The sequence below is a fragment of the Hirundo rustica genome, chromosome 9 (genome assembly GCF_015227805.2).
Source record: "Hirundo rustica isolate bHirRus1 chromosome 9, bHirRus1.pri.v3, whole genome shotgun sequence".
Taxonomy (NCBI): domain Eukaryota; kingdom Metazoa; phylum Chordata; class Aves; order Passeriformes; family Hirundinidae; genus Hirundo; species Hirundo rustica.
In genome coordinates this window covers 5,927,179-5,951,652 of record NC_053458.1, presented here as the reverse complement: position 1 = coordinate 5,951,652, position 24,474 = coordinate 5,927,179, and the positions used below count along the sequence as shown (strand labels likewise).

At 44.5% G+C, this 24,474-nt stretch overlaps 3 protein-coding genes across 3 annotated transcripts; 1 reads left to right on the top strand and 2 right to left on the bottom strand.

Moving 5' to 3' along the window:
- Positions 1 to 4,472: 4,472 nt before the first annotated feature.
- Positions 4,473 to 14,100, bottom strand: TXNDC12 (thioredoxin domain containing 12). Its single transcript, XM_040072319.2, has 7 exons — positions 13,914 to 14,100; positions 11,885 to 11,945; positions 7,063 to 7,115; positions 6,506 to 6,579; positions 5,895 to 5,964; positions 5,721 to 5,804; positions 4,473 to 5,308 (listed from the first exon to the last, which is right to left on the bottom strand). Exons 1-7 carry the CDS (start codon positions 14,002 to 14,004, stop codon positions 5,229 to 5,231), a joined length of 513 nt encoding a protein of 170 aa, XP_039928253.1. The 5' UTR covers positions 14,005 to 14,100; the 3' UTR covers positions 4,473 to 5,228.
- On the bottom strand, positions 8,740 to 10,347 carry KTI12 (KTI12 chromatin associated homolog). The gene has a single exon (XM_040072317.1). The coding sequence runs from the start codon at positions 10,345 to 10,347 to the stop codon at positions 9,625 to 9,627; it is 723 nt and encodes a 240-aa protein (XP_039928251.1). The 3' UTR covers positions 8,740 to 9,624.
- Positions 14,101 to 14,158: 58 nt separating the features above from the next.
- Positions 14,159 to 22,841, top strand: BTF3L4 (basic transcription factor 3 like 4). The gene is made up of 6 exons (XM_040072318.2): positions 14,159 to 14,775; positions 15,829 to 15,892; positions 16,729 to 16,842; positions 18,830 to 19,031; positions 20,246 to 20,305; positions 21,151 to 22,841. The coding sequence occupies exons 1-6, from the start codon at positions 14,630 to 14,632 to the stop codon at positions 21,195 to 21,197; spliced, it is 633 nt and encodes a 210-aa protein (XP_039928252.1). The 5' UTR covers positions 14,159 to 14,629; the 3' UTR covers positions 21,198 to 22,841.
- The last annotated feature ends 1,633 nt before the right edge of the window (positions 22,842 to 24,474 follow it).

The window sequence follows — 24,474 nt, the reverse complement described above, 5'->3', positions numbered from 1 at the left end:
TTATGCACAGCATGTTCTGTTGTGACCTGAAGCACTCTCAAAAAGCAGGAAGAACATCTGCAGTTCTTACCAATTAATATTTCTGCAGCACATCTACCTAATTCATGCTGTGCATGTGCAAAATGAGTGTATACCAGCAAATAAACTCTAATCAGCAGCCAGTGACCTACAGCCTTAGCCAAACTCGGTCTACACACCCCTGGTCTTTCAGCCTGCTCCAGCTGCTCCCTTGCCCTGACTTGGAGTGGCAACAATGGGATCATGACCGTTTGAGAGGGTGGAAACTCTAGGAAGTTTCCCTTCACTCCCCACATCACAGCAGAGACATGGGAATGGAGGAGGAGATTCCTATGTTGGCTGGAGGAAAACAGAACACGGGAGCAATCCCCACCACTTGAGGTCTCATACCCAGGCTGTACCCTGCCTGTTTCCCAAATCCTGCCTGCTCCCCCCATCCTGCCTGCTCCCACATCCTGGCTGCTCCCTGCATTTTCCTGATGCCTCTGCCCCGTGCTGGGATGAGAGCCAGCACGGTGTGGTGTGTAACAGCCACCCTCACTGTTCTGAGTCAGAACCTGGAATGCTGTTAGCACAGGTCAGCCAGTCCCTGCTTCCAGCACAGTTGTGAGCGGAGAAGTTTGGGGTCTCTATTTCTTTTTTTTTTTTGTCGTTAATCAAAGGAACTCACTGCAGATTTTGCCATCTCAAAACAGTGCCATGATATTTTCCACAGCTTGGAGAGGATCACGCAAGTTTTGGTCCCCGTTCCCACTGCCTGTGACAGGTCACAGGGGCTGGCTGGCACTTGCCAGTGAAGATTCCTCCTCCTGGGATGGTGCTGACGTGGTGGCACCGGGCTGGTGCAGCAATGGCAGGAGTGGTGCTCCCTGGACAATGGCAGGCCTGGGAACCGTGCACAGCCACACCTTACTCTAGACAAACTTTGAGAGGAAAAGCAAACTGAGATTATTTGACTAACTGCTTAACAAATCAGCGCCTGTTTCTTTGAGAAGGAAAGTGGGAACGGGTTAATATGCCAAATAGTTTTGAGACAAAGTGACTTTTAACATTTAGACAGACCTTCATTATTATTTCCTTGTTCCCTCCAGGCATCAACCTTCCCTCTCCAGTCAGTGCCAAAGACAACTTACACAGCTGTCTGGAAAGGGGGTGCAACCTTTTAGAGGAATTTCATCTTCGGCTTTGCTGTCTTTGAAATGAACATGGATTTGCAGTGACTTCCCCTTTTCATCCTGCTCTCTGGAGAGAGCTCTGTTCAGAGTAATTCCATCTTTATTGCTTTCTGAATCCCCATCCTCAGGCCTCAGGTTTAGATCCACCTATAGCAACAGCTGTCAAGGAGTAGTCCTGGAGTGGTTTCCCTGGCTCGGCAAACCCAAGCAGGTATAACACCAGGTCAGCTGCAAATAAATATCACAGCATCACATAAACGCAAATACTTCTCCTCTTGCCAAAAGTTAAGAGAAGTTTCATCACCTTCAACAATATATTCGTATCACCTCGTATTCATTGGGGTTTAATAGTATTTCACTTCAGAGCTACTCATTACAGGAGTTCTAAGCAAGCCCTGAGTGAATGAAGCTCATTAGCAGTTCGATACAGGCTAGACATGGTGGCAAGCAGACAGCCACGGGGACAAAAGTGTGTTTGAAGTAGATGGCTTCTAAACTCAGCATGCCAGGCTGACAGATGGGACACTCTGGCCGTGCAGGCATTCTTGGTTGCTGCAGTTTTGTTCCCTGCTGCTAAACATGGCAAAGGAAAGGTTCCCCGAGCCTCCAGCTGACACTCCCTTAAAGTCTATCCAGCCTCAGGTGCACAAAGCAACCTCTGCTCCCAGGCAGCCAGATGGGAGATGCAATCCAGGCTCTCTCTAATTAATTTTGGGGTTTTCTTCCTCTGTAGGTTGTTTCTGGAAGAAAGGGAACTGACAGCATGTTTGTTTACATGAGATTGATTCGACGTGGCAGTTCTCTGGGTCTACACGAAGAATTTTGAAGTGTCTTCAGGTTTTTTATCACCATAGAAGGAGGAGAAGCTGAGAATCCAAGGGGATTTCTAGATGCATCTGAAGAAGTGAGCATGTAAGTTACTGCAAGCCATACACAGATGGGCAGCACAAGAAACAAAGCTGATGGGGGCAAACCAATCTGAGGCTCTGGCTACTGAGCAGTGCTGCAGTGCAACATTAACTTCAGACACAGCTACAGGAAAGACTGACCTGCAAGCAGCTTCTCTAAGCCCTGGGGACTTGCTCGTGTGCATAAAGTCACACAACACACAGAAAGCAACTGCTGGCTGGATGGTGGATGCCTCTGCACAGAGGAAAATGCCAACCAAAATACCACCATATCAAGACTATGAAGAGGAAGGATGTAAAGAATTTGCAGTAGGAGATAGCAACAAAGATGTCCAGGTATAAAATAACAGGCAGGAAAAATACTTCAGTGACAGATCAAAAGTAAGTTCACCCTGTAATCCAGAGACATGAAACAGCTTTTACTTAAGTTGTCCCTAGAAATCAAGCTGTGACAGCACATAAATCATATCCTGCTGAGACCCCAGCTAGACACCAAGCAGGCCAGCAAGTGCCAAGCTCCATCCTGCTACAGAGGACAAAAGCATGGTCTAGGAAAGAGCAAGTGGAAGAGAGGGTGGGGAAGCTGTACCGGCTCACCATGTCTGAACACAGAGAGGATAGAAAAGATTAGAGAAAGGAGGCAGCTGAAGAACAAAGGAAAAAGGGTAATGAAATAATTTTTTCCTTCCAAAGTACTAAGTCTAGAAGGCATGAAGTGCTAAGGAGAGGAAATGTGTGAGAGAAGACACGAAGGAGGATAATTTTAAATCAGGGTGGTCTTAAATATAAAGGATGAAGCACATGGCCCATACTGTCACTGAAGGGAGATGTCTGTGGATGAAGAACTTTCTAAAAATTACTTTGAGGCCACATTGCTCCAGGCATCAGAGCATTTTGCAAAGAAAGGGACACTTGATGTACATCCCACACGCTGCAGCTTCATTGCAGAGATAAGATCAGGGCAGAGCCGCTGCAAAACCATGCATGGAAACCCAGAGAGGTGCTCCCCGGTAATTTGCATCAGAGATTGTTTAATTATGATTTGTTGGATCCTATCCCAGATGAACACGCAGAGTCCTCCCCCTGGTGGTAAGTAAAAAAGCCATAACAATGATTTTTTAGTCATGTCAATCTAAAACTCTAAAAAAAAATGAGCATCAGATAGGAACTTTTAATCTGATCGACTGGTAAAGCGGGGGGGAAAACAGGAATATTTTGCACAACACAAATCCTTTTTTAAGGCTTATACAGACTTACTTTGAGGTTGATATGACTTGTTATTCCATTGATATTCCTGATATTCCATTGTTAATTTATTAGACAATTTGCAAGGAAAGCAGAGAATGTAAGCCTGCAGAGTAACTATTAGCAGCTGAGCAGGGTAATTGCAATGTGCAATAATCACATCGTCCTTGGTGCCTAAACAGTCCAAATCAGTTGGGTTTATTATATAAACAATTTCCCTCACCTAATGTCCTCAGATGGCTCTTCAAAAAGTACCTGTAGAAAATGATGTCCATGTTTGTTATGGGAAGTTATGCCAAGTGTCTTTTGGACAGGAATTTTTGCTTGAGATAGTCGAGCAATTTGCTGGCTGAGGGGAGAGCAGTAGGTGTTGTTTATCTACTGTGGCTTTCAACACTGTCTCCCAAAGCATCCCCACAGACAAACTGATGAAGTACAACCTAAATAAATGGGCAGTGAAATGCATGGAAAACTGGCAGAACAGCTGGGTTGAAGGGGGCTCACCAATAGTGGAGTACCCTTGGTTGGTATTTTTTAACACCTAACTGAGCAAACTGGCAGATGATACAAAGCTGGGGAGAGGAGCTGATATCCAGGTAACAATGGTTGTGCTGCCACTGAGGACCTCAACAGGCTAAAGAAACAGACAGAGAGAGTTCAGGAGGTTCAAGAAAAGGAATTCCAAAGTCCCTCACCTGAGGAGGAACAATCTGTGCAACAGCAGAGTCTGGAAATCTGTTTTGCTGCACAGGAGAATATGGGAATCCAGGTGGAGAGCAAGCTGACCACGAGCCAGCAATGCACCCTTGGGACAGAGAAGCCCACAACATGCTGGGCTGCATTAGAAAAAACGTCCCCAGCAGGTCAAGAGGGGTGATTTTACTCCCCTCTATTCTCTTCAGATCCAGCAAATAAACACATTGCCTTCAACAGTGTGGATAGTACAAGAACAGCCGAATTGTATTTATATGGAAAAACAAATGACGTCTTCTAATTATAAAAAGGAGAAACCTTCAGTTGTGACAGTCAACATTATTTATCATTGCAACACGAACAAAAACAGATCCCCCCCCACACTCAAGAATGTAAAGCTACACCCTTCACCACAAAACACTCCCTCTGCAAGTTTACGTTTAAAAAGGTTTAATTTTTTCACCCTGGTACAAAAATACAGTACAATGTGATGGCAAGGCATTCGCCAAAAACATTCAAATAAAAGGGGAAACCCTGTAAAGCTTCAACGTAACCCACCCTCACTTGATGGAACAATCAAAAGGTGAGTGCATAAGGAAAAAGTTAAATTTCTGCCCAAAGGCAAATAAAGATGAATCACACGGTTTTACACAAAAATACATTTGCAGAGCTGATAATTCACATGCTACTTGGACATTCATGAAATGTACTCTTCTTGGTGTAGCGGCAGAATTCATGGTTTTGGACATCTAGAAAACAACTGGCCCAGGAACATGCCCCAGTGATGGGAATGCCCGGTAAAAGCTATGGGATCACATAATATCAGTGAGAAAAGAGAGATTCAACCCTGATTAGTGTCAAAATGATGGCTACTTCTAGTTTTTCCCATCACATTGTCCTCAAATGGTGTTTTCCCTACACGCCTCCCTTTTAACACCAAATATTAGCGGTTGCTCAAACACACAGAGATGTGTTTGCACATTACCCAGTTGCAAAGAACCACCACAGTGCAAACTGCCAGGCAGAGAAAACACTGTAACTGGTGTGTGTGTGTGTGAACTCCAAACAGGGTTTAACCTAACATTGTTGACAGGGGAATTAAGTCCCTTCAGTGCATCTACATTCTTGGTCTGTTTAATCATTTCCTCTTAGTTTTGAAGCGATGAAAAGGTATCATTCAGCCTATTCATTATAGCTCATCTCCCAGGTGCTTTTGTTTGAAAGCATCGCCTGTCAGCTTCTCCTGGGCCTCCTTCATCCCTTGGACAACTGAAAGATCACACAGAGAGATACCAATTATTAATCTCAGGGTGAAAACATCAAGGTGAACTGGTAATGAAAGTGTTTTAAAACAACACAGTTCCAGAATGTCAATGTACAGATTAACGTGTAAAAAAAAAAACCCAAACCCAAAACATTCCTGCACCCTTTTCCCAACTATGTGTGGCTGGTCATCCAAATTCCATGATTTCCCGTGCCAGAAGTGGAGACAAAATTAGGTCCTACAGACTTTTAGTAGGTATTAAGGTGAATCATGATTCTGAATAAGCTTCCTGGTTCATTAGAGAATCACTCACACTGTATTTAACTACTCCCAGTTAAACTTTACAGTAACATCATTTCTCTCCACTGCCAAAGCTTCATCTCACTCAAAATGCACTTCAAACAACCTGGCACATACCTTGATCAGCATTGGTATAGAAATACTTGTAGCTGGGGTTTCCTCTCTCATTTATGATTTCTGGATGGACTTTTCCACTGGGGTCTACGAAATAAGAAATCCAACAGGAGATTTAGATGGAAACAGTTAAGAACCCAGTGTTGTGAAAGGACACAACAGCTGTGGATGCCTTACCCATGAAAAGGATTCTGGGAATGTAACCTCCATCAGGACTAAAGGCTTCATCCTTTGGCTCTTCATCATCCTACCACAGCAAGGCAGGAGAGAGGGAAGATATTAGCAAGACATCTAACAAAACACTGTGCCTTTTACAGAAATAAGTTATCGCCTTCAGGTTCCTTCTACCCTGAGCAACTTATGTATTGAAGAAATGCTAAGTAACTGCAGTATCCTCAAAGGAAATAAAGCTATTTTTACCTACGTAAGTATCATTTGTGAAAATAATAACATCTTTTCTGGTCTGTCAATTTGCATTACCCACCCCACTCTGGTGTAGGGATGTTTGATACGTACTGAGAGAATGAACATAAACTCCTTTCTTGTGGAAACTGATCCACACAAGGTACAAACTGGTAAAGAGACAATGGCAGAGAGCCAGGTCTATAAACACAATTAAAACAACCAGACTGGAAAAAAAGTCTTTTTAAAACAATGAGCTCTATCAATCAATCCTGAATGCCTGTTCAGGAGTGCAGGATGTACACAAAACAGGATGCAACCAGTTGAGTCAGATTCCAAATGCTTCATTACTAAGCAGAACATGGACAGAGGAGAAGGCAACTTACCTCAAGATTGACCATAACAAAATTATGGGCAAGTTCAGAGATCTCCTTGGATTCAGCAAACTTTGGCTTTAAAGCTAAAGAAAAAAATATAAAAATAAGAGGTATGTAAAAACAGTGGAAAATATTTTCAGGTCAGTATCAAAATCTCCACTTCATCCCTCCCTCTGGAGAGGTGGCACTTTTCAGTAAGCAGTGAGTAAATGGAATACATGTACCCAACCCTTCCAGCCAGGCTCGGAACAGGAGCAATTCTTGCTTGGCAGCCATGGGCTGAAGCCTGCCCAACAAACAGAGCTGGTTATATTTGATGCAGTGCAGCAGAAGCAGAAATCCTGCTGCAAACCACAACTCCCACTCAACTGCTTCATCGTTTAAGGCTCAGCCATACAGCCAGCTTGTTTGTTTGCTATGGCACTGCCATCTTATGCCACTCTCAATGAAATACAAATACCATCAGTTACATTTTGGATGCAAAGTTTGCATTTCTCATGGCTACATGATTTTTATACAGAGGTTCATTAGAAATTTCAGCAAGCTTTAGTATCCAATGCACTTACCTTTGCAAGCTCCACACCAGGACTTGTGGATGATAACCATCAGAGGCAAACCACTAACAAAAAGAAGAAAGAAAATCGTCAAAGAAATTCTATTACATGTACAGTTTAACACTCAAGCCTTCCTCAAAGGCTAAATGTAATGAGAAATAAGTCAGATGTAAAGAGATTATGTAGTGCTCTAAGATTGTCTTGAAAAAGGTTTTCCCAGTCTTAAAACATGTAATATAACGATTTATTACAGCTGTCAGCCAATAACTGTTTGTGTAGAGGAAGAGACTTTCTCTTGTTAGTTTAGATTTTGTAGATACCCAACTGCTCGTGCTTTTTTCCCCCGGATTACTGGAAATGGTTAATGACAGCAGCTGCTTGAGAGATCTCAGGATGGATTTTCACGGCTGCTTAAGGCAATCCAGAGGGTGACAATCTCTCCCCATTACAGCCCACGTCTCAGTCACCTCCTGTGACTAAGGCCCTCCACTGAGCAACCAGCAAACCCAATAACCCAGCAAACCCTGTGGCTGCCTGCATGGCTTCCTACACATTTGTACGCTGAAACTAATTGTGATGGACGTGTCCGGTACCAGGGCTAAGATGGAGAGGGGGTCTGTGAGGAACTGCAGCCTAAATAAAGTGCAACACAAAAGGATCAAAGTTATTTTTGATTTCTCTTTTCAAATAATTCTTCTACCTTTACTAGCTATGCTACTCAGAGGTTAAGTTTCCATATAATAATGGAATACGGCATCCAGAACAGTAAGAACAGCCTAAAACTAGGTGAAGGAGAAGAAGGTATCTGGAGAGAACATCCTATATGGATACTTCTTTCAGGATATGCCAAGCAAAGCAAACTGCAAGCTTTCTCCAACTGTAAACTCTGCACCATATTAGGGGGTAAAGTCAAATGAATTATTAACACCTTTGCACACAACAACATTAATTACTAGAACTGATGTATGAGTTTTTCTTTAGCTGTAAATAGATATGAAAGGAAATCTCTAGTTAGCAGTGTTCAGCAATGAACTTTAGAATGAAGAAAGGGTGGAAATGAAGCCATTAACATTTAGAATGGTTCAAAAACCAATTTGCCATCTACAATTACCCGATATGTCATCAGCTTTATATCTGTTTGCAGTAAGGAGCAAGAACACACATTTCCCTAGTAAAGCCGGCATCATGACAGTGCCCTCTCCCTGATGATGAAAAACCACTTCTTTTCATTGTTTCTGTAGAGAGCCCAAAATAATTCTGCTTCTTTCTTGAGGTGAGGCAGATTTAAGATTGATTTTAAGATTGTTCTTATCATCAAGGATCAGTGATTCATGTTGAAAGAGTTCAATGGTCTGGTGGTCGATACTGCCACACACTTTTTAAAGAGAAAATGTAAAACCAGATTTTAAATGAAAGTGCTCACATCCTTGAACACCAACTCTTACTCAGCAAGACCTCACAGAGGTTTGAGATAATTGATGCGTTTTCTCAGCTTTGTTCTCTTTACTTTGGTAAGATAAACTTGTTTACATAAAACCATTTTTTGTGGTCATTTCTCAGTTGTGCAGTGCATAAGGCTCCTTAGCAGCTGGTGTGTCAGACAGACAGACAGACAGACAGACACTGTAACTGAAGTAACCCTTCCTGCTCTGCTTCATCATTTTGTCCAAGTGAGCACTACACGTAACATTAAAACCAAAAGCCACCTTTTATTAGAATGAAGCATCCACCAGATTGTGAGTTTATATAAGCTGTACCCAAAATTATTGGAAACTTAGCTACCCATCACAGCCAGTACAGATTTGAGTTTCACACAGAACAGATACTGTAATTTTAGCTCATTTTTCCTATGACAGCACTCATTCTTTAAGCAATTTGTGTTTTTAAGGGTGTATAATGATGACCTTGAAGAAAAAAGACATGGTCAAGTTATTACAGTAAAACAGTCCTGCAGGTAAATTAAGACTTTACTCCATTTAAGGCACACATTTTATTATTAGACCGGAAACAGAGAAGTTTGAGTTTGTTAAGCCAGCACCCTTTCGCAGTGCAGAGTTGAAAATCTCTCTTGGACTCAGTCAGAAAGAGTCACATCCTAAAAATACAGCCTGTTCCAGTTCTGGACCTGAAGTCTCTTCTGCAGTTTGACATTATCTGGAGGCAGCTCTGGAAAAACAATCTTCTTCTTCCAGGCATACACATGCCAACGTGGAGGGAAAACTTTTCCCTACAGTACAGTCATCACCTTTTGCACGTTCACGTCACACTATTTGATTACTGGGGTTTGTGTCTCCACAGGAGAATTAACTTGCTTGAGGATGCTTCTTTTTGCAAGATGCCAGTGGGGAGAAGGCAGGGGTGAGGAACCGCTTCCCTAGAGATGCCCCCAGCAATGCAGCTCCCTCGGCTGCTTCAGGGACACGGCGCCCAACTTCTCAGAGCTGCTGCTGCCAAGCGATCCGATCCCGGACACGGGACCCGGGCTCTGCGGCTCCGTGCCTCACGGCACATTCTCACCGCTGCGAGCACTTCGCGGCGGGACCGCCGCCACTGCTGGGCGGCAGAGGTGACGCCTCACTGGATGCTGCGGCTCAGGTACTGCAGGAACATGCTGGCCAGCTGGGGCAGGTTTTCATCGCTGGGCTGCATCTTGGTGTAGCTGATGAACTGCCTCCGCAGCCGGCTCAGCTCGGCCACGCTCACGGGCCGGCTCAGCACCAGCCCCTCGGCCACGCCGGGGACGCGGACGGTCTCCCCGGGCTGCGCCCCGCTCCTCTGCGCGGCCAGCACGGCGGCCAGCACGTCCTGGGTGACGCGGTCCAGCTGGTGCAGGAAGCCGCAGGACTGCAGCGGCTGCGTGCGGGTGGCGCGGTGCGGCGGCGGCGGGGCGCTCTCGAACAGCGCGGCGCGGATGGCGCCCAGCGGCAGCGGCTCCTCCCCGCCCACCGTGAACAGCGGCCGGTCCCAGCGGCAGCTCGCCTCGGGCTCCTCGAAGGGCGGCTCGTCGGGGCCGCCCGCGCCGCCGGCGCAGTGCAGGACGCAGCGCGCCGTGCCCGCCTGCCGCGCCGCGCAGTACAGCTCGTAGCGGATGCTCCGCAGCTCGTTGCCCGCGTCCACGATCACCACGTCCCGCCGGCTCAGCCGCCGCTCCACCTCGGCCCGCAGCGCCGCCCGGCCGCCCTCCGCCTCGGTCACGACGTGCGCCGGCCGCTCCGGGCCGCCCAGCGCCTCCCGCAGCTCGGCCGCCCGCCGGCTCTTGCCGCTGCCCGGCCGCCCGCACAGCACCACCAGCGGCATCGCCCCGCCGGCCACGCCCGACCCGGACGTGGAGCGACGGCTTCCGCCGGGCACACGCACGCCCAGAGCTCGGCCCGGCCCCGCGGAGCGCCCGGCGCGGGGCCCGCACGCTCCTCCTCCCCGCGGGCGCGGAGAATCTGGCACCGCCGCACCGTCCTGCGACGCGTCCCGCTTAAAAAACGCCATCGCAGCAGTTGTTGGAACGAAGGGACCGCGCCTTCGCCCGCAGGGAACTTAAAACCGAGAAGTCCCCGCCATCCCACGACATTGTGCAGTTTACAGAATTGAAATCGAAGGTTTGAGACTTCCTAGACCACCGGTCCGGTGCATCTCACTTGATGCATCCCAGATAATTTTGTGTAATTTTTCATCTCCTGGTTTATGATCAGAAAAAAAATTTGCACTTTTTAAGTTTATATTTTCTTCGCTACTAGTAATTTCTCCCAATCCTTCAACAACACTCAAATGCTGCCGAGTTCCTCACCCCTGCACTCAAATCAGCGAACAGATCTGTGCATCAGTAACGAAAGGGGAGAGTGTGGCTCACATCCATCCCATCCCTTGCTGCAGGGTCTTTTTGAGCAGGAACACTAATCCTGCCCAAGCCTGAGAGCTCAAGCCTTGCCATCCCTCCCGCACTCATTTTAAAGCTTCTTCTGCTGCATTGCAAAGCAATGCTACAACTATAACTGTAAATACTGAAATAATTTTTTTTTTTCCTCTCCCCCTTCCCCCCCCAAATGCTAAAGTATCAAGTTACAAAAACTTGTAAGACTTCTGAAGTGTACCATCTGGGTTAATTCAATGTCTGCACTGGAGTGTAGAACTTGCCAGATGGAGCAGTTTGAGAGCAGAGCTAAATTAAACAGCAAACCTGGAAGGCATGAGCAATTTCTGCTCATGTCAGCATTGTCAGATCTAGGTTATAAAGTTAAAACATAAGTAGAATTTATAAGCAAGCCATTCTCCTTCTTGCATTTTAACAAGAAGCAGAAGAAACTCTGAGAAAAAAAAAGCACCAAGATGTTATTTTTCATAGACAGTGTTCTTTTTAGAATTTAAGCTTAGCCCAAACCAGATTCTGTCAGTTCACTACAGTTTTTAAACTTCTAGATTTTTGCTGCAGATGGAAACAAAATACCTCATGCTGAGGCCTCATCTATTCAGGCACAGGAAATTTTAGGGAAGCTTTTAGCACTGCTGAGTTTAAGGGCACTGAGCACCACTTACAGTTGCATTTGTGTGTTTGAGAACCATCTCTGTCTTTACTGTGATAAATAATTATTTTCTTGTTTCAAAGACATGCTAGGGCTTCAGTCATTTAATCAGACTGCAGTGATTAAACCTAGGTGGTGCCTTAGCAAAGCTAACAAAATTCTGTATTTTCTCTCCAGTAAGCTATACGGATCTGAAGAGTCTCCTAAACCACCCTCATTTTTGTTTATAGACTCTTTTCTGTGGTTAAATTTAGGGCTGAAATAGAACCTTTGTGAATGCTTCTGAAGATACATTTCTGTATTTAAACTAACAAACATACCTGGCTGCTGCCTCTTTCTTCCCATCTTCTAGTGTTCTCCAATGAATATGATCTCCAAAGCCTGCCAGAGAGAAGGGTTTATAAATGCTGCATAATTTAACATGTCAGCTAACAGAGGAAAACAGCCCAACCCTCCAGAGTATTTTCAACTGGTTTTATATTCTATTTTTATAGCCCCACTCCTGAAAGACTTCTGCAAATACAGCCCACACAGTCGTATGAGGAATCCCATTGAAATTAATTAACGAGAACATACCATGCTCATGAATATTTCTATATATGTATGTAGATGACACTAAAATCCCCCAAACAGATATTAAAATTGAAGTGCCTTCTGATTATTCTCTGTTCTTTTTCAATCTGTGAACATTTATTATCTGATGAATGACAAATTAAACATGTCAGCATTTGGCTTCCTAAATCCCACTGAAGATGAACTAAACTGAAACGTAAAAATTTCTAGGCTAACATACGATCATTAATTGCATTAAACTTATTATGTATTCCTGCTGATGATAGTATCAGGGAAGAGCGAGAAAGACCACCATTACACGTATTTCTGAGTGTTACAGTGACTGAACGGAGCAGGAAATATTTTATCAGGCATCCAGATAACAAGTCTTGTTATGTTAATTGACTTAGGAGTGAGTCAGTGTGTGTTTAGCAGCTGCAAAGCAGTGACTGCCAGGGTTGGGTTTTTTTAGTAGCCAACACAACACTGGCCAAAAGCCACCTGGAGATCTTAGATGGAGGAGATCCAGGAGCTGTACAAAGAGGAACTCTCTTGGAACACCTCTTCAGAGATCTTGGTCTCAGTAATTAATTACTGTGCTGGATGGCCAAACATGAGCCACGGCTTGCCCCATCCCTAAAGGTCTGGATTAGTCAGGAACCTGCCGTGCCCAAGGTGCTGAGGGGAGCAGATTTTGGGAGCTACACAGAGATCAGGAGCCACAGACTGCCCAGTGCTGATACAGGGGGAAGTGGACATTGTCTCCAGTACACAACTACGGCAAAGAAGATGGGGAAAGCCTAAAGCAGCACCAGCAAGTCTCTGGGAGACCTCAGTTCAGCATCCGGGAGGCGAGGACAGTGGCACAGTGTTTGTGTTACCTGATCTTCTCTGCTGATATGAGCAACTGTGACCATAAGTGATGCAACACATCAAACAGAGAGAGGAGCCCGCAGCAGGGTGGGTGGGGATGCCTGTCCCCGCTCCCTCCCACCCACACAGCAGCTGCTGAGGCAGCCTCGGATACACGAGTCCAGCATCCCAGAGCAAAACCCAGCTGGATTAGCACTAACCACTTTTATCCAGAATATTGACTCGTCAGCTATTTCAGTCAAAGGCCAAAATGTTAAAACAGGGAAAACCTTCTATCGTTTTAGCTGGGAAACACTTTTCGAAAGCTTTTCTATATTTAAAACAAACCCCACTTTATGGGAGAGCTTCAGTGTGTTTTAAAAAGCATTGCTAAACACATTACAAAGTGTATCTTTTGAATGAAAGTCATCTGGGGAATTAAAGGGCGAATGGCTGGCTGGGATCCACACCACAGCTTTGCTGTCATTGATCAAATTGGTTACAACCAGCCTTGAGAAGGAGATTTACCTCTATGGCAAAGCCCGGGGTGAAGCTCAGGCCCCGGGTGAACCGGGCTATTAAACGCGGTAATTAGACAAGGAGTCTGGGCAAGCCAGGAGCGAGGTGAGGAGCGGTCACGAAGGGCTAGGGAAGCCGAGGGCGGAGGGAAGGGCCATTCATCGCCTGCCGGGAGCCCGGCGGAGGCTGGGCAGGCACGGGGCTCCCGGTACAGGGGCACCGAGGGGCTGCTGCCCCAGGGCTCCGCGGAGCCCCTCAGAAGGGCTTCAGCCGGAACCGAACCACGACGGCGGAGACCCCGCGAAGCCCCCCCCCGCACCTCCAGACCCCGAAGCTGCACTCTCTGCCTCCGCGAGCTGAGGGGACCGGACCCGCCTCGAGTGGGGACAGAAGTTGGGGAAAGCCCGAGGAAAGCGTTTGTCTGACCCTTTCCGAGCCCTCCCGCGGCGGAGGCAGCGCAGGCCGCCAGCACCAGGCACAGGCAGAGGACGGAGGCTGCCGCGGGCTGAGCCTTCATGGTGTCGGCGCGGGCAGCGGCGGCACGCGAGTACGGTCCCGGACCTCCGGACAGGACAGAACGCGCTTAGCTGGATTTTTTTTTTTTTTTTTTTTTTTTTTTTTTCCCCGTTTTTTTAAAGCCCAGGAAGTGATGTGTGGCGGATGTAGGCGGTGCGCCGCCCTCACGGCTCGGCCCGGGGATGCCGGTGGGAACGGTGTGGGGGGCTCGGGATGAGCTCAGCTCCTTACAGGGAGCCGGGACCCCCGGCACAGGGGTCATTGCACCGGGGCCCCAGAGGCCTGGTTACTCCCCCTGAACAAACCCCAGCGTTAACCCGACGGGAGCAGGCAGCGGTGGGAGGGGGGTGGTTTCGAATTTATTTTCTCCTTCCCAAATAAACTCTTTTGTCGCGCTGCTCTCTGGAGTTGCCCAGCTGTCTGGAAGGCGAAACCGACCGCAAGCGCAGCGTGTGAGGGAGGCTCCACTAAGGGGGACAGAGCGAATGGAGACGCCTTTGGAAGCGCCGCATCTCGGGTTTGAGTCACAAGGGCACCGCTCCCTGCCCTGGGGCCCCGGCGACTGCTGCTCCCTGGAGACTACAACTCCCGGGAGCCATTGCGCACGATGCCCCGCCTCTATGTAAATGAGTGGGCGTCTCCACCAAATCGCCTGGCGGGTTGGCGCCGTCACGTGGCGCGGCGCTTCCTTTCTCTGTGCGCCTCTCTTTCCTTCCTCGGCCGCCATCTTGTTCTCGCCGCGTGTTGGCAGCGGGTGCTCCGCCGCGCTCAGGTGAGGGGGTCCGCTGTTCCCGTGTCACGGTGTCTCCGTGTCCTGGTATGGCCGCGTCCCCGCCGGCCTGAGGCGGGAGGTGCGCCGCGGCAGCTCGATCCTGTCCCCTTGGGCCGTGTTGGGCCATTCCCCGAGGAGAGGCCGAGCGAGCGACCCCCTTGTGCGGGGGCTGCCCCGGCTGGCGAGGCCGCGGCTCACCCGTGGGACCGCGATTACACGGCCCTTGAGGGATGAGCCGCGTTCCCCTCCCGCTCCCCGTGCCCTGGGGCTCCCCAGCGAACCCCCCTGAGTCCCTTCTCCCGCCGCCCCGCGGGGTTCCCCCGTGCGCCGATCCCTGCCTCGCTCCCGCTCTCCGCCCGGTCTTTTCCGGCACAAAGCACATGCGGAGACTTCCCCGTCACTCCGGGGATCACTGATGCTCGCTGGGGCAGAGCGGCGAAACGCATTCCTTTCGCTTGAGGCGTTTTTTCACCCATTATGGATTTTCAGGGCTTTCAGCATTTAAAGGTCCCACCTAACCCGTGGGAGAAGCACTGGACTAACTTCGCAGTCGCTGTATTGAATGAGGAGCTACCAGAAGTTCATGTAGCAAATATGTCCATACACGAACTTCACGGAGTTTGGGTCTTGCTTATTAATCATAAGGATCATAGATTCATTACATGAATACTATTCCAGCTAGTTAAGTGATGAATCTGGCCCTGGGCCCTCATAAAGATACGGGCGTTTTCCCAGACCCGGTTGTCATGTGTGTGCTGGTTCGGGTCTGGTTCCTCGGCCTGATGCAGAATGAAATGTCCTGTCCAGTTGCCTCATCGTGGCACAGACACTTCAACTAAATGTGGGTCCTACCTACTGCAGGACCACTACAGATTGATTAGGTGGTGTGGCTTTAAAGCTCTTTTTGTGTGTGTTTGTTTGATACACGATTTTGGGTGATGTTCTAGAAGTTTGAAAAACCCATTGCAATTGTAAGAGTACTCTTGAAATGGACCGTGACTGTTTTTTGTTATTGTTTTTGATGGTTAAGTTGAACTTGTTCTTGCTCTTCAGACGTAGCACTATGAACCAAGAAAAACTGGCCAAGCTTCAAGCGCAGGTCCGAATAGGAGGAAAGGTAAGAAAACCACCAGAGATGCTTTTGAAAACATGGGCTGAAGCTCAAAGAAAGGGAAGAAAAAAATTATTCTCAGGCTTGACCAATACAGGTTTTGTGTGATCTGGCCTGTAGTGCAGCTACCTGAAATGCAAGTTTCTTTCAGTGCACAACTGCTGGATGAGCAGTTTCCAGTGTGCAGGCATTGTTTCAATTCAATGACTTGTTGTGACCTGTGAAAGCTCCAGCTAGGCTCACCTCTTGGGTGTCCCAGTTCTGCCTTTCTGGTCTCCCTGTTGGAGATTCTCTTCTTTGTGCCTACTTCAGGCACTGGCTGTGCACTGAGCTCTTTCTTTTCTCTGAGCTAGTTACTGTGACCAATAAAAAGCCGTGTAGTTTGTTTAGTGTGGGTGCTCATCCTCTGTCATAGAGATGATTATACAAAAGTTTGCAAAGCAGGAATTCCAAAATTGCTGTCTGTGGAACGCTCTGGAAGTGTTAATGACTTGCCAAAGTGGGACAATTTAAATCACTGTATGTGTGCTTTGTTTTGGAAGAAATACCTAGGGGAAACTTTATGTATTGCTTAATATTAGGTAGTGTTTTTGTAGTGTGGGTTAGAGGAAGGGAAAATATGCTGCTCTTTGGTATTCCTTTGGTCTTTTAGGCTTAAGAAAAAACTTAAAATTGGTAATGATGGCCAAAGCTGTAGGTAAAGGGAAATAAGTCGAGAAGCATTTTTGTCTACAGGAATGTCTCGTAACTTGAAAGATGTTGCTCAGCCTGTGGCTTGACTTATGCAATTAGTGTTGAGAGATTTTGAGCAGAGCTGACTGTTGTCTCTTGATTCTTCCCAGGGAACAGCTCGCAGAAAGAAGAAGGTGGTGCACAGAACAGCTACAGCAGATGACAAAAAACTTCAGAGTTCCCTCAAAAAACTGGCAGTAAATAACATTGCTGGCATTGAAGAGGTATAGTTAAAAAAACAAGTGTTTCCTTTTTGAAATTCAATTCACTCTCTTATTTTGGTGGTGGTATTCTGGGGTTTGCTTTTGTTTTTGGCAACAGTTTTATCTTCCAAACAAAACCATAGAGATCTGGTTATTGAGAGGTAAAGCTGTTTGATGTATTGTTGTCTCATTGGCAAGAGTATGTATGAACCTGGAGAAGGAAAGGTGAAGGTTCTGCTGGCCAGGCCGTGTGATGAAGGTAGTAAAGCTCTGTGCTGTGTGTGTGTCTTGCATTCATTGCAGAATCAAACTTCAGAACTTCATTCTTGACTTTTGTGAAGTTGATTACCTGCTCTAAAGAGAAGAGCAGTGAATGTATATGGACTGTGCATGAGTAAGGACTTGAGTCTGTATTATCAAAATTAGGACCTTTTGCTTCACAAAAATTGCTGGAATTGTTTGCAGTAGTTACAGGAGATGTATTTTAAAACACTGCAGAGACTCTACAGAAGCAGCTTCTGTTTTAATATAAGTAGGAACGTGAAGGTTTCAGATGTTCCTTGAATACCTCTAATTTACATGTATTAATAAAACATGTTTTCCATAACAGTGTAGAGAGTGACCCTCATACATGGGAGGATGTTCCTCCATCATGAGCTCAGTGTGGCTGTAGTACTTGCACTACTTGGTTAAAGAAGTACAATATTTAATCTGTGATTAATTAATTGAAGCAGGATTGCAAGGTGCATGCAGAAGTCACTAAGTGCATTCCTCCCTTCCAAAGGCAAATGCAGATTTAGTGTGGTTTGACTGTAAGTTTTCAGACCTCTGTTACAGAAACAGTTCAGTTTGTTTTCTTAAGCTTAATACAAATAAACAGAGCTATATGAACTAAGGAAAGACATGGTTCTTAGTGTATGTTCAGGGTTTTTTTTCTGCACAGAGCACAGGATCATTATTCAGATGCAGTTATTAAGGATTTTAAATATCTCAGCGTGTAGGAAGATGATGCAAAACATCTCTACCTTGATAGTAAGTGACATAATTGTGGAATGTTTTATTCAAGTGAACGCAAGTTGACCTTGGTAAGCTTCGTGCAGATGGAAGAGTAATGTTGAGTCAAGCATGAGTAACACATTTGTGTCATTTTGAAAGAGGCCTTTAAGTAACAGGATGACTGTGCTTGGAGCCTTTACCATTTCCCCATGGGCAAAGGACCGGGCATTGCTTAGTTTTGCAAGAAAGCAACACACCTGGATTTCCTGTTCAAAACGTATTTGGAACTCTGCTGCTGTGGGAGGATTGAGAACTTAGATGTTTTTGTATTCTAAGTCTCATCTTTAGTTCTGAATCCCTCTTTTCTCCCTGTAACTTAAAAACATTGCTTAATAATTTTTTCACATAAGCTTAATACCACTGTTTTGTTGGATGGATAGAACTCTTTCCCTACGGTCAGACAGAATTATTTTTCACATTATAGTTTAGTCACGCCCTGAAGAAAAAGCTTTTCAGCTTTCTAAAGCATGCCACTACCCTGGCTGTAAAAACAGAATTCTTGGTGATTCAGAAGGCTAGGGAAGAGGAAGAAAAGTAGTTATCACCAGTGTGTGGTGTCCTTAGTCTTAAGAGCCCTTGTGGAATTATTGGGAAGGTATTGGAAGTCAGCTGTAGTGCTGTTGGTACATAATCCCCAGTGCTGTGTGTGCATCCCTGCCTTCAGCCAGTGGGAGTCCTGTGCCTTTGCCAGCTGGGCAGAAGCAGGAGCATTTTCCTGGTAGGTGGCACAGGTACCTGTGAAAGGCAATTGCTTAATACCCGCAAGGTGCTGCTGTTGGAGCTTTGAATTTAGATGGTGTTAATTCCAGATGCTTTTATCATGGTTATATTATCGTTTAGCAGGAGTTCTAGTTCCGTAATTTTTAATATTTTCAATCTAGATTTCAGTTATTATGCTTGTGTAACAAGATGCTGCAACACTTTGGTAAATGTTATTCATACATTTAAACAGGTGAACATGATAAAAGACGATGGAACAGTTATTCACTTCAACAACCCCAAGGTTCAAGCTTCCCTCTCTGCCAACACTTTTGCAATTACTGGTCATGCAGAGGCTAAACCGATCACAGAAATGCTTCCAGGCATCTTAAGCCAGCTTGGTGCTGACAGCTTAACAAGTCTCAGGAAGTTAGCTGAACAATTCCCAAGACAAGGTAGGTATTTTTGGAATCTTTCACAGCTGGCTTAAGGGACATACAAAGTATTAAAAGTTTTAACCCAAATTTAACAACAGCATGTGACTTTAAAAGTCAGTGGTGTGTGTGTGCTTTTATTTATTTGCCACTGTAGTGGAAGTAGAGGGTGGGGGAAGAACGTTATTTTTATCTTTGTTGATTCAAGATTACATAGGCAGGCCCTGATTTAAAAGAAATAGATAAGTCTGACATGCTGTGATAGCAGGTGTACAGCTGTGTATGGCAGAATGCTTAGGGGAAAGCAAGTTCATGTTTTTACTTGGAAAAACTCAACCAGTTCTTTTTGTCAGGGCATCTATTCTGTTTTCTTTGTTTATACAAAACATTTCTATTGCAGTTATAGAAGAAGAAATATGTTTTTTTGCTCTGCAGTTGGCTTTGGAATTTAACCAAGACTTCAAAAAACTAATTAAAAATCAAAATTTTAATGGAAAACTAAAAAAAACAAACCAAATCAGTTATGCACGTGATTTTTTATTTTCTATTAATTTTAAAACCTGGAGTATGGGTGGAGGGGAGTATGTGGTATAGCTATTACTGTAATTTTACAGTTAAATGAAGATTAGGTACAGTTCCAGTTTCGACTGTTATGGCCATTAAGTTGACTGTAGTTGGATGTGTTGCAGCTGTCTGTGTTTGGAATGGAATATACATCACCTGTTCTAAGGTTTTCAACAAATAGATTCCTTTTAAATCAGTTTAAATTTCTCCAACATTCATGTTCAGAGTTTAAGTAAAAGGTTTGTTTTTCTTCTTTAGTAACATGTAAAATTTAAATCCTTCTAAAATTTAGAGAGATGGATCATCATAAGCATATTTGAATCCTGTGATCTGTTGGTCACTGGTGGGTGCCATATTATTGAATCACGTGACTTCTCTTAGAAGATTGAGTCATGCTGGGGGTTCTCTGTATGATTTGATCTTTGCAAACTCTTTATGAATACCCCTTAGCATCTGAAAATGGCTCTGCTAATGCTTTGCTGTCACAATGTCCCCAAGGACACTTATTGGTCATGCTGTTAACTCTCAGTGCCTGGTCATTTGTGTGTTTGTTTCTGCTGGGGATTGGGGAAATGCTTGCTTTTTTCACGTGTATGGTTTTTATTTTGTTGTGTGATTTGTTGTCCCTGATTCTGTATCGTGAGAACTCAGCACCAAATTTCTTTTTATAGTGTTGGACAGTAAAGCACCAAAATCTGAAGATATTGATGAAGAAGATGATGATGTCCCAGGTACATACACACTTTTATGTCCACTCAATATATAAATGTAAATTTAATGTAGCTTTTGATGTGATTATACTCCTTGCTTGCTAAGGGAGGCTTCTTACAGAGGACAGCATTAAATCACAACTTGGGACTCCAGCTTTTGAAAAAGAGATTACCTTATGCAACTACCTTAATTATTGAGTGAAGCTAGGTTAAAATACTTTCAGTGAGCTCGAACAGGTATCTAAATATCCAAACAGGGGTTCAGGACTACAGAATGACATAATTGGCATAGTTATCAGGTTGTTTTTATATCAGGGTCTGGAAGGGAATTTTTATTTCTGTAGCAGAAGAAAAAAGGCTTATGTCAGTGTCTGAAAGTAAGTATGGTAAGTTCTTTATTTGCAGGTGAATAACTGTTTTATCAATAACTACCTTCCACTGTATCCTTCGGGATGGTGTGTTAGCTAAAACATGCATGTGGACCAGAGATTCAATTCCTTGTGCCTTGGCAGTGGTTTGTTTCTTTGTGACCTTGCATAAAATTCAGTTCTCTGAAATGCCAGGCATTTAAAGAATGTTGATGCTCAAAACTCAACTGCAGCTAGTAGAGCACCTTTGAAAATCAGCTCTTAATCATTTAATGTTAGAATTTTCACTGTTGGAGTATTTCTGCACTTCTAATTCTTTGTGTACGTTTAAACAAACTCTATTTTCTAAAGCCTTTTGAAATCTGCCCATAAAGAAATGGTTTCCCTAAGTGTAATTAAGTACTACTTAACCTTTCCTGTAATTATGTGCATTTTCATTGAACTTACAAAGGTAATCTTACTGGGCATTACTGTATTAAATGTCTTCATCTTTTTCAGATCTCGTAGAAAATTTTGATGAAGCATCAAAGAATGAAGCTAACTAAAACATTAATAGTTCTGGAAGCTGGCATGGACTAGATTTAAGAAATCAGCTATGTGGTTCCAAAGTTTTAAAGAAACAGAGAACATCATCTGTTAATAGTTCAGTAATATAAATATTTTGTATTTTTATGATGCTGTTTGTTCAGCATTTTCTGTCAGTTGATTTTGCATTTTGCACTTACTCCCAGGATCTACTCTTTTGGTCAAAAAGAAATGTCAGTGCAGTTTGAGGGGTGTGTGTATGTGTGTGGGTGTACGTCTAGTGGAGAACAAATTGGAGAACACGTATTTAACCATTTACCCTTTTCCTTTGGAAGTAGAAATAAAATGAATCTTCAGCATTGTTACTTTGATTATCACCAAATAATGCACAGAGGGAGTTAAGATTAATGTTTTGTCCACATTTTGTGACCTGAAGGCATTACACCATTTAAACTTGGGGTTAATTTGCTCTAACTATTGTACTTGCAGGTGTTTCTCAGTGTATGCATATTTGTTACCAACCTTGTGTCGATCCCAGGTTTTAGGGGAGATGAGCTGTTTCAGCAGCTTGTTTGGTATAGTAATTTTTTTAAAACTTGGGTTTCATCAAAGTGTGCTTTCTTTAACCTTTTTCAAAATTTATTTTTCAATTTGGTGGTGATGGTTTTGGGGATTTTTTGTGGGTTTTTTTTTTGGTTGGTTCTTTTTTTGGTCTCTAAAGTTTTGATACAAGCTGATATTTGACTCCTTTCATGTAGGCTTAGCAGTATGTTCTCCTTTTGGTTACTAAAGTATTTCCCAGTCAAAAGAAAAACACCTTGGTTCTCTACTGTCGGGTCACTTCCTAAGCTTGGAGTCTGGTTGGTAACAGTCCAGTGCACCGGTTTTGCACAGTAACAGGTTTTTGCTTGAATAACTTCAAGCTGTTCTCTTGGCATGACTGCATTTACTAGCAGCTGATGGTCCACTCTCATTCCTAGGGCGCTAGGAACTAAATGCACTGTGTGAGCAATGTTTAGGGTGGGAGGAAAGAGTTGTTGACACTTTGCCTTGCTTCCTGCTGGGCAGTCTGTGCAGTGACTAGCTCTAAAGGGATTTTTTTTATCATTATTTTTTTTTTGCCTGTAACTTACCTTGGCCTATAACCTACCTCTAGGTTTGGTGTCATCTATATAGTAGCTTCTTACAAAACACAAATGCTCCTCAGGCATAAGGAGGACATTGGGAGGTACTGTTGGTACAGTGCAGTATTTATGACCTTTCTTTAAAATGCTTAATGTGAAGCCGTTTTCTCAGAGGCTCTTTCAAGGTTCTTGATGTAATGTGCATTACAGTTTAGTTAGACATCATTGTAACCTCTGTCAGGGGCAGCTGTGGCTTACAAAAGCCACTTTTTTTTTTTTTTCTCTACATCTGTCACTTAACTATGGCTTAATTGGAACATATCAGCTTTTGGTGTAGGCTCATATGCTAGAGAACTGTAATAGTACAAGCAAGCAGTCCATGAGTTCTGGAGACTTCATGAACCCACAGAAGTAGAGCTGTAGTGGTTCGTCAGCTGAACTCCTCGGTTAATTTTCTAGGCTTCGTTCAGTTTTTCCTGTTATATTTTATATACTACGTGGATCTTACTACAAAATAAAATAACAGTGCAAAAGAGGAAATGCTCCCTCCTGTGTGTTGTCTGCTCCTCCTACCAGCACTGGCTGAGGAAAGCAGGTGGATGCAGCAGCTGTTTGAGACAGCACGGCATTCTTGGTGACGGTGACCAAGGAAGACATGCAGGGCTGGGGAGGGTCCTGTTAGAGCTCTAGGATTTCACACTCCCTACACTCACTCCTATTTTCTCTCTGGTGTTGAATGAAACTTCTGTTTGTTGTTATGGCTGATCAGCTGCAGATGATTTGTTCTGTTTATAAGGAGGAGGTGTCTCCACAAGTGTGTGCTTGGGCACATGGAATTGCCTTCTGCTGCCTCTGTGAGCCCAGGGAGCAAAGGAAGGACATGAGGCTACCGGTATTTGCAGTGTTCCTCCGTTTGCTTAAGAGGCACAAGTGAAGAACCTTTTCAAGTAGCAACTGTATGGAGTTGATATATGGGACATCCTCTTCCTAAATACTAATCAGATACTGAAAATTCCTGCTTGTTCCTTTTGATGTAGGAAGTATGTCAAAAGTAATTCTGTGAGAGGCTAAAAGCAAGCCTTGGAAACAGTGATTCCCTAAGTTTATATAGCTGAACTTTGAGTCCTACAAAATACTGATTTAGTTTTTGCTCTTGAATTTACATGTTAAACCCTCAATTTTTTCCTGTGTTGGCAACCAGTAAACCAACTAACTGTGCTAGCTTATGTAGTTATATTCAGTTTTTTCACTGTCTCTGGAAACAGTCAACCACTTATGATTTGCTGCTGGAAATACTAGAGCTTATCAATCATTAAACTGATTTTAATTAAAAGTAGCCCATCGAGGCTGTTGTGGGAAAAGCTCTTTTTCTTTTGTATTTATTCATGATATAACACAGTGTTTTTATATGCTGGTGGAAATGCAAGGTTACTAAAAATAGTTTCAGGGAGTCTTAAGTTCTCTGCTTGGCTTGAAGCGTGATAACCACAATATTTCTGAAGCCCTTGTGCTTACTTGCTCACTACTTAACTCTGCTGACATATTAAAGATACTGGCAATGCTATTGACATGATAAATAACTTAGCAGTGATTGGAAAGCAGGAAAACGGAGCAGAAAGGAAATTGAAATGTCTCCTGGATTGTATGTGAGGGAGTCGAAGCTGCATCAGTGAAAATCAAAGAATTGGCAAACGTGTGAGACAGCAAACACTGACCTTCCTGCCCTGGCTGCTGGTGCATTTGTGCAGTTCCCTAGTTTATGGCTGGGAAACCTGGGTCTGGCTGGCTTCTCTGAGGCAGGAAAGTCTGTAAGAACCTGCAATTGTTTCATAGTTTTCTCTATGAAAAAGAAATGCTTGTGTGTGATGGATGCCGAGGTTACAGCACAGGCAGTGGTGCTGGAGACTTGGGGCTGGGCGCATGGATTTCCCATGCAGAGCTGGAGAACAAAGCGAATTTTTATTTTTAGCTTTTGTTATGTAGCAATATTTGAAGAGTGCACAGGAATGATAAGGATGAATTTAGAACTGCTGTGGAAATATGTTGATAACTTGCTCATATTTGTCAACTTTCCATGGGAACTAGGAGTTTCTATGAGCTTCCTTCTGCCAGGATCTCTACAAATAATGTTTTGGATTTGGTGTGTACAAAATGAGCACTGGAGGTCTGCACT